Source organism: Citrus sinensis, chromosome 4, assembly GCF_022201045.2.
Source record: "Citrus sinensis cultivar Valencia sweet orange chromosome 4, DVS_A1.0, whole genome shotgun sequence".
Classification (NCBI taxonomy): Eukaryota; Viridiplantae; Streptophyta; class Magnoliopsida; order Sapindales; family Rutaceae; genus Citrus; species Citrus sinensis.
In genome coordinates, this window is record NC_068559.1 from 20,608,726 (window position 1) to 20,619,835 (window position 11,110).

The 11,110-nt window shown below is 36.8% G+C and overlaps 2 protein-coding genes across 14 annotated transcripts in view; both read left to right on the forward strand.

Annotated features, from left to right (window-relative positions):
* The window catches only part of LOC102630566 (protein DETOXIFICATION 24-like), a 41,210-nt gene extending 30,421 nt beyond the window's left edge, over positions 1-10,789 (forward strand). For 3 of the 13 annotated variants that reach the window (XM_052439665.1, XM_052439663.1, XM_052439661.1), the window contains 8 exons: positions 7,828-8,086; positions 8,349-8,890; positions 9,081-9,167; positions 9,291-9,347; positions 9,441-9,679; positions 10,061-10,179; positions 10,330-10,416; positions 10,621-10,789. In XM_052439665.1, the coding sequence (XP_052295625.1) occupies positions 7,835-8,086; positions 8,349-8,890; positions 9,081-9,167; positions 9,291-9,347; positions 9,441-9,679; positions 10,061-10,179; positions 10,330-10,416; positions 10,621-10,701 (1,464 nt within the window). In that variant the 5' untranslated portion in view covers positions 7,828-7,834 and the 3' untranslated portion in view covers positions 10,702-10,789. Of the gene's footprint in view, positions 1-6,396; positions 6,574-6,672; positions 7,030-7,751; positions 8,087-8,348; positions 8,891-9,080; positions 9,168-9,290; positions 9,348-9,440; positions 9,680-10,060; positions 10,180-10,329; positions 10,417-10,620 lie in introns of those variants that run through there. The other 10 variants (XM_052439662.1, XM_052439660.1, XM_052439666.1 and 7 more) reach the window with 10 other exon arrangements.
* On the forward strand, positions 1,773-5,288 carry LOC102614244 (protein DETOXIFICATION 21-like). The gene is made up of 6 exons (XM_052439697.1): positions 1,773-2,309; positions 2,818-2,904; positions 3,013-3,069; positions 3,515-3,753; positions 3,877-3,995; positions 5,273-5,288. Exons 1-4 carry the CDS (start codon positions 1,774-1,776, stop codon positions 3,669-3,671), a joined length of 837 nt encoding a protein of 278 aa, XP_052295657.1. The 5' UTR covers position 1,773; the 3' UTR covers positions 3,672-3,753; positions 3,877-3,995; positions 5,273-5,288.
* Positions 10,790-11,110: the final 321 nt, after the last annotated feature.

Here is an 11,110-nt window from a genome sequence, read left to right on the forward strand (position 1 = left end):
ATTTCTGATGTTGATAATTGAAAGAAATGATCCTGAAACCAAATTCGTTCAACAAATATATATCTTTCTATGATACCAACTATATAATTTGCAATGTTACAGAGATTATGGCAGCAACAGTTCAAATAAACAACCTCTACAGCTGATGTTTTTATTTCACAATTCAAAATATGCAAATTTGATCATCTACTTATCCATCTATGCAACAGATTGTATGCGGGTAAATCTTGTACACAAGAAACATCTTTGAGTTTAAGCTCGCGCTCTAATTGTGCTCTTGTAGACTTCAATACATCCTGAAAAAAAATAAAAAATCATATAACAACAATTAAGCCTAAATCATGGTTCATGTAAATATATATATATATATATATATATATAAAGCGGAGGATGCTAAGTTAAGTTTACGCTAAATTCCATATATGAAGCCCGTTTTGCAAGCCATTGAGCATCCATCATTTGAAAGGCTACACAATAAAGGTTGTCGAATGCCATTTCATCTTTCTCAAGCAGTTCTAGAAAGCGGATACCAGCTGAAGAAGATGGCTTTCCTGCACGTAAAATTGAACAATATGAAGACACCAAGTGGAAACGCAGAATGTAGCACAAAGTTAAGCGTGTTTAATAAAATATGGCTGGACAGATGTTGGATGAGCAAGTTGATTTCTTAAGGGGACGCTTGGAACCAAGGCTCCTCATGGTTGACTGGGGTGGCTTTGCCGTTTCCCAGCTTTTCAGGATCGAGGAGTGAACCGCAACGATTACAATAAATGTTACTTAGTCAGAACTTTAATTACCTGATTGAAGATCCAACATCTGTATTAACATAAAAGAAATGTTGATGCCAGCAACAGCAAAGGGATACTCCCATTCTGCTCTTGTGCCGTCTTGTTTGTGTAACAATCTCTGAAAAGAGTCCTGTTGAATAAGACCAAATTACTAACGATCAAATTTAATTTCCTTGTAAGGGCAACCACCACCAAAGTCCTCACTTTCCTCTTGGTTAATGTAAATAACAATAGAAAAGTTCAGAAACCAAAAATGGGAACAAGTACAACCCCATACAATTAATAGGCTTCTACAAGTATTGAACATTAGCAGAATATTAGGTATGATTCCAAAATAAAAAAATAAGCATTCACAAAGTTTAACAGAATCTTAGAAATTAAAACATGACTACAACTTTTGCTGTAACCCTATTGGTGGCAATGCTTTACCGAACTTTTAAAGCTGATACAAGAAGATGGGGAGAAAGGACAAGGAAAAGAAAAATTCTTTACCAGATCAAAATATTTGAGTGTAGCTACCAAATATAAATATCTTCTCATAGCTAGCAAAGTGAAGGCAAAAGTATATTTACCAGAATTTGCTGGCAGCCAAACCAATGAACCTTCTTTAATGACACAAGGGTTAACAACAATCAATATAATTTGAATTTCAATCAGGATATCTGAACTTTCGCCACTCAAAAATGTCTACTGCTATTTTTTTTAGTGTTTCGAAAAAATTTTCATGCAGTCATATTCCCCAATCACATAATCTGAGAACTGTAATGGCTGACCAAGAGCTTCAGAAAAAGAATGTTTCTTTTCCATTGCAGTTCAGTTTTTTTAATGAGTTTCAATGCTTTCCAGTCACTCTCTAGCTTCTATAAGAAGATGTGTTATAATGCATGGTGTCATCTGTTCACAAGGAATATAATTCTCTAAATCTATAAATAGTTGCTTCAGTCTTCTCTTGTTCTGATATCTGAATTTGAAAGTGCAGTTGGGCATGGCTAGTGCATTAGAGACTCTCTGTGGGCAAGCTTTTGGGGTGAAACAATACCACATGCTAGTAATATATCTTCAAAGACCGTGGATAGTCTTAACCATTTGTGCTATCCTTCTCTTACCTCTGTTCTTCTTCACTACACCAATTTTGGTGGCTTTGGGCCAAGAAGAAAATATTGCTGAAGTGGCGGGAACTATTTCTCTCATTCTAATCCCTGTGTTGTTCGCCTTCATCGTATCCTTTACCTGCCAAATGTACCTACAAGCCCAGAGCAGAAACATGATTATCTCCTACTTGGCGGCATGTTCATTTTTGCTTCATCTCTTTCTTTCGTGGCTTTTTACCATGAAATTGAATTTTGGACTCCCTGGAGCATTGGGATCAACAATTCTGGCATACTGGATTCCAAACTTGGGTCAACTTCTGTTTGTTATATGTGGAGGGTGCCCTCAAACATGGAAGGGTTTCTCATTTGCCGCTTTCAAGAATCTCTGGCCTGTAGTAAAACTTTCCTTGTCGTCCGGTGCCATGCTATGGTGAGGTTCTTGTCTAATTGTGGCCTTGCATGAATTTAGGCAGTAAAAGATTGTGCATTTTATAAATTCTAATTGGCTTAACTGGGAATCGGCAGATAAGAGTCTAGGGCTTACATCTGAATCTATATCATTTCATATGTGTTTGTTACTATTATTAGTTTCGAGTGGGATCTTTCCTCATTTTGTTTTTGGCCATGTTTCAGCCTTTCTTGGTTCTTCCCTTTTGTTAAGATCATTGATTGCTTCAGTTTGTGTTACTGAGTGGCAATATCATATATTCTTTCTTTAATTGGGTTGTGGGGGCAGGGAAATGGTGAATTTTATATTATGATATGAATCCCTGATAAAAAGTACTTGTTTGTGGTCTACAGACAACAATGATGTTAATATAACATCGCTGAGGAACAATGATGTTAATCTAGTATTTGCTGATTAACTGCCATATTTATGCTTTCCTGTAACTCAACTATGTGGGGATTTTAACTCAGCATTATGTTATACTTGACAGTCTCGAGCTCTGGTACAACACAGTCTTGGTTCTTTTAACAGGAAACATGAAAAATGCTGAGGTTGCCATTGATGCTCTTGCGATATGGTACCGAATTCATAGGCTCCTTCCCATTATCATCATTTTGGATTTTGTTTTCCTCTTCTTTTATATGGGGCCAGTTATCTATTTGGTTTAAATTATTCTTATTTGCAGCATCAACATCAATGGGCTAGAAATGATGATCTCGCTTGGTTTCTTGGTTGCAGTAGGGTATAATCCTCTTCTTTTTCTTCTATTTTTTTTTTTTTATATCTTTATTCTGTTCTTTTAAACAAACTTACTAGATTTAAAGAATGAAAATCTGATTATGAAACTCAGTTAACTACAATCCCGACTGCCTTATCCATTTGCAGGGAAAAAAAAACTTATTTTTTGCCTTCAGCCTTGACCAATAATTTCAGCCATATCTTGCGTGAACTTCGGATAGAAGTCAATCTAATTATATTTCTGTATTCTAACAAAAACTGCTCGATCTCCTGGAAACATTTCTGTGCATAATGCATGATCCTCAAAGCGATGTGTTGTAGAAAATGGAATTATCTATTCCCTTAACAATGTTTCACGTTAATATTGAATATTACTTCTCTATTACCCTTTTCTTTGGAAGGTTGATATATGTGCTGAATAAACTCAGTTTAGTTGGAAAAATGTTCAGTGTTAGGGTGTCAAATGAGCTTGGCCGAGGAAGCGCAAATGCTACGAAATTTGCTATTAAGGTGGCAGTTTCCACATCCTTTTTGATTGGATGTGCACTCTTTATCATTTTCCTCTTCCTCAGAGGACGCGTAGCATACATTTTCTCCGACAATTAAGATGTGATTGACACAGTTGCAGATCTATCACCACTACTCTCTTTCTCTATACTTTTGAACAGTGTGCAGCCAGTGCTCTCCGGTAATGCTTCCCTTTCTTGTCAGTGTCTTTCTATATTCTCCAAGTCACCAATTGAATGGGAGGGTCCAAGATAAAAAGGAAAATATGTTGTTAAATTCGTAACCAAAAATCATGCCTGAACAGGAGTTGCTGTCGGGGCTGGATGGCAGAGTATCGTAGCATATGTTAACATCGCTTGCTACTACCTGATTGGGATTCCTATCGGAGTCGTGCTTGGTTATTTAACCCATTTGGAAGTCAAAGTGAGTTTTCTTTTTCCCATTCTGCAGTATCTTTGCGTTTTTACTTAGACTTGGCAGTATTTGTATTGTTACTGTTGTCTCCAAATAAATATAACTCAGTTCGGTTCCATTTTAATTTGGCTCAAATCATCATATCCTAATTCTCTGGTCCTGAAAGTACGAATATAATGAACAACCGGTCTCCTCATTGTATAATGCAGATACCTTGCAGCTTGGTTTGTCATCATTGTTTGGGAGGGATACTGTTTGGGATAAATGCGTCGAAGGGACCAGGAATGACGAGCAGATATCTGATGGCGGAGTTCTGCGAACCGGTGTGTTCCGTTAAAGCCTGGCGCTTGGAAGAACAGGAGCAGAAATATCCTGCTCGTCCACGATGTTGTCGTCCGCGAGGCCAATTTCCTATAAGAGGCATAAGGCCATTCCGGCTAGAGATCGAGAGGCGAGGAGACCCGGTCGACGGCAGTTGGCAAGACGTGCTCTCCAGCACGAGAATCTAGGCACAACAGCCACACTTTTCCCAGAACCGCGACGTAACACGCAAGATCTCACAGAACCATGACAGCCACACTTTCCCCAGAACCGTGGCGCAACACGCAAGGTCTCACAGAGCCATGGCAGCCACGCTTTCCCCTGAACCGTGGCGTAACACGCAAGGTCTCACAGAGCCATGGCAGCCACGCTTTCCCCTGAACCGTGGCGTAACACGCTAGATCCCATGTTTTGCCCATAACGCAGCAGTTGGAGTCCGATACCGTCTCAAAAAGAGCGGAAGACTGAGATTCAGGGGAAGCCTATAAAAAGGTAGCCAACGAAGGTAAAAGGGTTGGCATTCTGGAGATTAGAAGAGGAAAAACCTAAAAAAAGAGAAAACCACAAAAAACGCCATAAGACCTGTGGCAAGCTTTTCCCGAACCTTCATATCTGACTTGAGCGTCGGAGGGTTTGCGCCGGGAAAACAACCGGCGTACTCTGACTTATCTGTGTACGCAGGGACCTCTGGAGAAGAAGCCTGGCGAGGAGACCTCCTGGTCGCGACGAAGTTGATCGAGCAGAGATCCTGATCGTAGAACGAGGAGAACCGGAATCTCGCATCAACAATCATGTTATTGATTAGGAGTGCCGCAGCAGTTTTTTGTAAAGGAGTTGCTTTTCATGAGTGCACACACATCATTCTTTTCTTCAAAATTCTTAGGCACAGAATACAAATTGTTCCACAATTAAGTAGTTTAATTTCTTTTTGTACTGGCTCTATTTTGTCCTCTCTCCTTTTGCAGGGTGTTTGGACCAGATAAGTGGTTCATTCCCAAATCACCGGAACAATCGCCTAACGAACAAGCAGATGTCGCAGCTTGACATCAAACTTCTTCAATTTCCAAAATCTTTTTTGCTTGGTGTAAAGCTTTTGCCAATTAATTGCTTACAGTTTTGTTTTTGCTTTCAAGAGTACAATCAAGCATTCAATCTGCCTCATGGGACTTGATGTTCAAGTACATTGCTCATGTAGATGGAGAATCAAAAAGTGGAATTTCTTTTTTTTGTCCTGTTTTTGGTGTTTCAACATCACCATTGTGAGATTCATTCGTATTGGCTTAATTGTAGCATTGGACATGATAAATTTCGGATTTGTTCATTAGATAGCTGTAGAAAATGAGCATGTGCTCACTTAATACAGTGTTCATACTCATGCATTAGTTTTGTAAATAGTGTGTACAATAGTTTATATCCTAGCGTGATTAGTAAAGATTAATTGCTTGTGTCATGAAATTACTGGATTAGCAATAATGTCTGCAACATTTCAAATAAAAAAAAAAAAGTTTGCAAGGTGCTTACAAAACAACTTCTCTTCTGTGTCTCCATTTGTTGGATGAAATGATGTTTAACTCATACTTTGAAACAACATCATCCAGGTCTGCTATGCCAAAGGTATTTTACATACCTTCACAAGACAACCAATCAAATTGGTTCAAAAATTTTGGAAGAATCAATTTGGTGGACCAACCGCGAGATGAAGACTGGTACCGATTAAGTAGAAAGAATGATTGGTTATATAAACCAAAAAGAACGAAAAAGAGCATGAAGACAAGCTGCATAGGTCATTGATGACTTAAATGATCTTCAATTATATAAGCAATCGTACAGGACAGTTTTTTCTCCCTATTTCAGCATATGTCCAGTGATGATTTGTCACGTAACATAATATTAAATTTAATTATGCCAATTTTTTCTGCTCAAATAATCGTTACCTGAAAAAGTAGATTGGCAACAATAAGGACAAAGCCAACATGATTATTGTGGTAAAGTGTTGACCATCACTCAAATCTTATCGCAGGTTCATTCACTTAAAATAAAAAAACAATCAAGCTTTGAATTACAAAATAATAAAGATATTCTTAACGGACGGACATTAGCCACCCACAATCTATATATATATATATATAGTGAAAACAAAGTTCAATTTGTGTTTTGAGTTTAACACTCGCGATCATAAATATTATTATTATTACTTTGTGCTTGTGCGCAGAATCCATGAACAACGCTGCAGTGTAAATTAGGCAGCTAACAAGGCCAAAAAAGAGTAAGTTCAATTTCCTTGCTCCACTACTATCTCTTGTTTTCATTTCTCTTTTGCTTTGTGATTTGTGCCCAATCCTGGAATTTGTAAATTTCATCTCAGAACACACTGCATGTTGTTCCTGATTGAGGGTACCTTTTTCGCTCTTCGCAAAGGGGGATGTTAAGTTGTTTTGGACTCTCTTTATTACAGCAAAAGCTGGAGGCTAAAGCGCTGGGTTTCTGAAACACCCAATTTTTGATGGAATCAATTTAATTTTACAGAGAGAATGAGGTGTTGGCTTTAAAAGAGTAACCAAATGTTCAATAATGCTTTTCAGCTTTTGGTATTGATAGGTACACCTGCTCATTATGGTGTTTGGTTTCATCTACCAGTCAAACTCAAACATATTACAACAACTAACGGACAAGTACACTTCGAAATAAATACACTACCACCACCAGATGCGCATACATCGATGTATTATTCCAATCACCATATGCATCACTATCTTTACATTTTATAATTTTTTTTTTGTTTTCTTTTGGGGCGGGGGGGGGGGGGGTGTTGAGGATAAATATTGAATAATACCACTTGGACAGAAAAGCAAGATGACAGAAATGATAAACTGGAGGGTATTTTTTACTTACGTTAACTATTTGGTTACAAGTGAGAAATTGAGTTCCAACTTTATTGCCCTGTTTCATAATGACAAAAATAAAAATCACATGATTCTCATTTCGCTTTCTATCACTTTGCTTTCCTGTCAAGATGTCATTTCTTGTAAACAATCGTGGCTCAATTTGGGAGAGTGTGAATCGTACAATCTAATTTGAGCGCGTTCACGGTCCCAAGTGGATGGCATAATCACACATTTATATGCCATCAACCATGAGTTTTTTACAGTTCCTTAATTTGCATGCACCAGCTTTCTTTCACTAACATGAGACAAAACCTTGTGGGGGCATTACTACAGTATTTTACACATACTGTACCCCACAGTTGAAATACCGTCACCAATGCAGCTTAGAGATAGTGTCCAAATTGTGAAGGACAATGTCTTTAAAATTTCGACTCTTACAACAGGTCATATGCTAAAAAATGTGGTTAATTTTTGTGCCACAGTATCCCCTCTGTTTAGATAAGACTGTCTATATATTTTATAGATAGTGAAATTAAAAGGGCTTTCACATTCATTACAGTTAGCATGTTAAAATCTTGGAAGCTGAAGCTGAAGGCAATTACATAAGTTAGCATTTGTTTGTTAAAACACTTCAGAATAACAATGGACAACGGATTGGAAGAGCGAGAGAGGCTTCTGGGATTCGAGGAACAGGAGAGGAATGATCTGAAACAGAGGATTTGGAAGGAAATGAAGCTGACGTGGAGGATTGCATTTCCTTCTATACTTTCCAGGATTACTTCATTTGGACAAATTTTGGTGACACAGAGTTTTCTTGGACATGTTGGGGAAATTGAACTCGCCTCATTTGCACTCGTTCAAAGCATCTTTTTGCGCTTTGTTAACGGAATACTGGTAAGCATCGTCAATTTGAATCATATACATGTTTGTGTGTGCGTACGTTTGTGAATGTGTAGATCACTGGATTGAAGAAAGACAGTAACCTGAATGATTTTCTCTGATCATGCACTAAACTGCACTCTGCTTTATGTGATGCCTTTTACAAATGTCTTTATATATATATATATATATATCTTTTTAAAGATCTAGTGACGAGCTGTTGTTTGCCTCTAAATGTTCTATGGTTCGTTTCATTTACTTGTTCATCCATTTGAAGCTGGGAATGTCAAGTGCAACAGAGACATTATGTGGACAAGCATTTGGAGCAGGGCATTATCATATGATGGGAATTTACTTGCAACGATCGTGGCTAGTTGATTGTGTAACTGCTACAATAATGCTCCCCGTCTTCATCTTTGGAACACCGATCATGAATCTGCTTGGCCAGCAAAAGGATATAGCAGAAACAGGGGGGGTGATTTCTCTGTGGTTGATTCCCTTTGTTTATAACTTCGTCTTCTCCTTGACAATCCAAATGTTCTTACAAGCACAGCTCAAGAACATGATTATCGGGTGGCTATCTACTGCTTCTTTCCTGCTTCACGTGCTTATGTCCTGGATCTTTGTGAGTGAACTTGACTTAGGTATTGCTGGTGCAATGGGCTCATTAAACATTTCTGCGTGGCTAAATATCATTGGATTGTTTGTTTACATCTTCTGTGGTTGGTGCCCTGATACTTGGAAAGGTTTCACCAACGCTGCCTTTACTGACATTCTTCCTGTAATAAAGCTGTCGATATCCTCCGGGGTCATGATTTGGTAAATATTGAATGTTCTTCCTCGGAAATTATAACCCGCTCGTTTTTATGCTATGCTTTAAAAAATAAACAAATAAATAAATAAATATTGGAACGCTCTCTAAATCTGTCTCATAAGATTCCGTTTTGACACTTTTTTTTCTTTTTTGGCTTCATAATCAATTATCTTACTTAATTTTGAATTGTGATAGCTTGGAGCTCTGGTACAATTCCATTCTAGTCTTATTGGCTGGGTACATGAAAAATGCAACCGTTGCCATATCTGCTTTCTCTATTTGGTAAGGTCTTAGCTATTATTAAAACCTTATTTCACATTTATTACTTCCAGTTCCAGTTGATTTTCCTAAATAATCTTTTTAAGAATTTGGCTTTAAAGCTAATTAATTACATTGTTGTTGCAGCCTCAATGTCAGTGCATTTCAATTAATGATCTTCCTTGGCTTCCTTGGTGCCTCATGGTATAGATATACATTGCTTCAACAAATACCCTCTCTGGCTCCTTATACTTGAAATTCACAAGCTCTAATGTTGTAATATCATTTGTTGATCAGCGTGCGAGTGTCGAATGAACTCGGGAGAGGAAATGCGAAAGCCACAAAATTTTCCATTAAAGTCATACTCACTATTTCAGCCTGTCTTGGAGTGATCTGTTGGATTTTATGTTTAATCTTTGGCCGTCAGATTTCATACCTGTTTACAACTAGTGAGGAAATTGCAGAAGAAGTATCGAAACTATCTGTTCTGCTTTCTTTCTCCCTTTTGCTTAACAGCGTTCAGCCAGTACTCTCAGGCAAGTGTTATTTCTTCGAAAACTTGGAAAAAAAAAAATGCTATGATTACTAAGTGTGCGTTTGATATTAAGGTGTTACAGCTTAAAAGCTACATCGGTTGTGGAAAAAAAATGTATTTATGAAATAAATGTTAGTAATACGTAATAAATATAAATTTTAAATAATAATTTTGATAAAATTATTAAAGATATAATAGATTTTCCATCACAGAAGTGAAAAATTGTATCAGCATAATTTTTAAATTACAGCAGTTAGTGTTTACCAAACACTTTAATGCTGTACCTTTTAAGTTACAACTGCCTAACCTCACTTTCAAACGCACCCTAAGTATGGATACTTTGTTGGGATACTCATTGATGCGTCGCAAATCAATTTTTCAGGGGTAGCTGTAGGTGCTGGAATGCAAAGCACGGTTGCATTTGTTAACTTGGGAAGCTATTACTTTGTTGGAGTTCCTACAGGAGTTTTGCTTGCATATGTGGCCAATCTCGGAGTTACGGTAAGAAATATAGTTTATGTTTAATTAATAATAACGATCAAATGTTCTCTGGTTAATTGAATACAATTTTAATTAAATAGATATGGTGTTTTGTAAAAATTGTACCATTGACTCTCTCACGAGTTGATTGATGTTGGTTTAATTTGACAGGGTTTATGGATTGGATTGTTGGGTGGAATTGTTATTCAAACCATTATTCTTTCCTTCATCATATGGAGGACCGATTGGGATGATCAGGTAAATTAGGATTGATTGCAGGGCACGTGTTGCGATTACTCCAAATTTTTATGAGATTAATTATTGAGTGGTTTTCTTTAGAACACACTCTTTGAAAGGTTTTTTTGGTCCACAATGGGTGTTTATTTAGGTTATAAAAATTTAAAAAATAAATAAAGATCAAAAGTTGGCTAAAATTTATAGATATTGCTCTCATTCTTGCAGGTGAACAAGGCATCCCAACGTCTCAACAAATGGTTGCTGAAACCATCTGAAAAATCTGATCGAAGCTCTCTAAATATGTAGAGTTGTGTAATTCATTACTTGCACAAGAATATTTGTCGGTTGGGCCTATCAGTAGAATAATAATAAATCTGAATGAGTTGAATCCAAAGTTATTCTTTTTTTTTTTTTTTTTTGAGAAGGAATCCAAAGTTATTCAATTGAATGTAAAATGGATTTTCCATCTTCTTTTGTCACCCCTGGAAAATCCATCTTAAAATCGCTTCTTTAATTATATATTCCACTTAATGTCAATTTTTTAAAATAAATATTCTTTTTATTTTTTTAATCTATGTGTTCCTGTAATTTTCTCACTTTTAAAACTATTTTTAGTCTTTAATATCTTTACTCTTCTCTTTGAATTTTCTCTATCTGCAAATTCAAAAAAACTAACTTCTCAAATATTAAAAATAAAAATAATGAAAATGAGAAA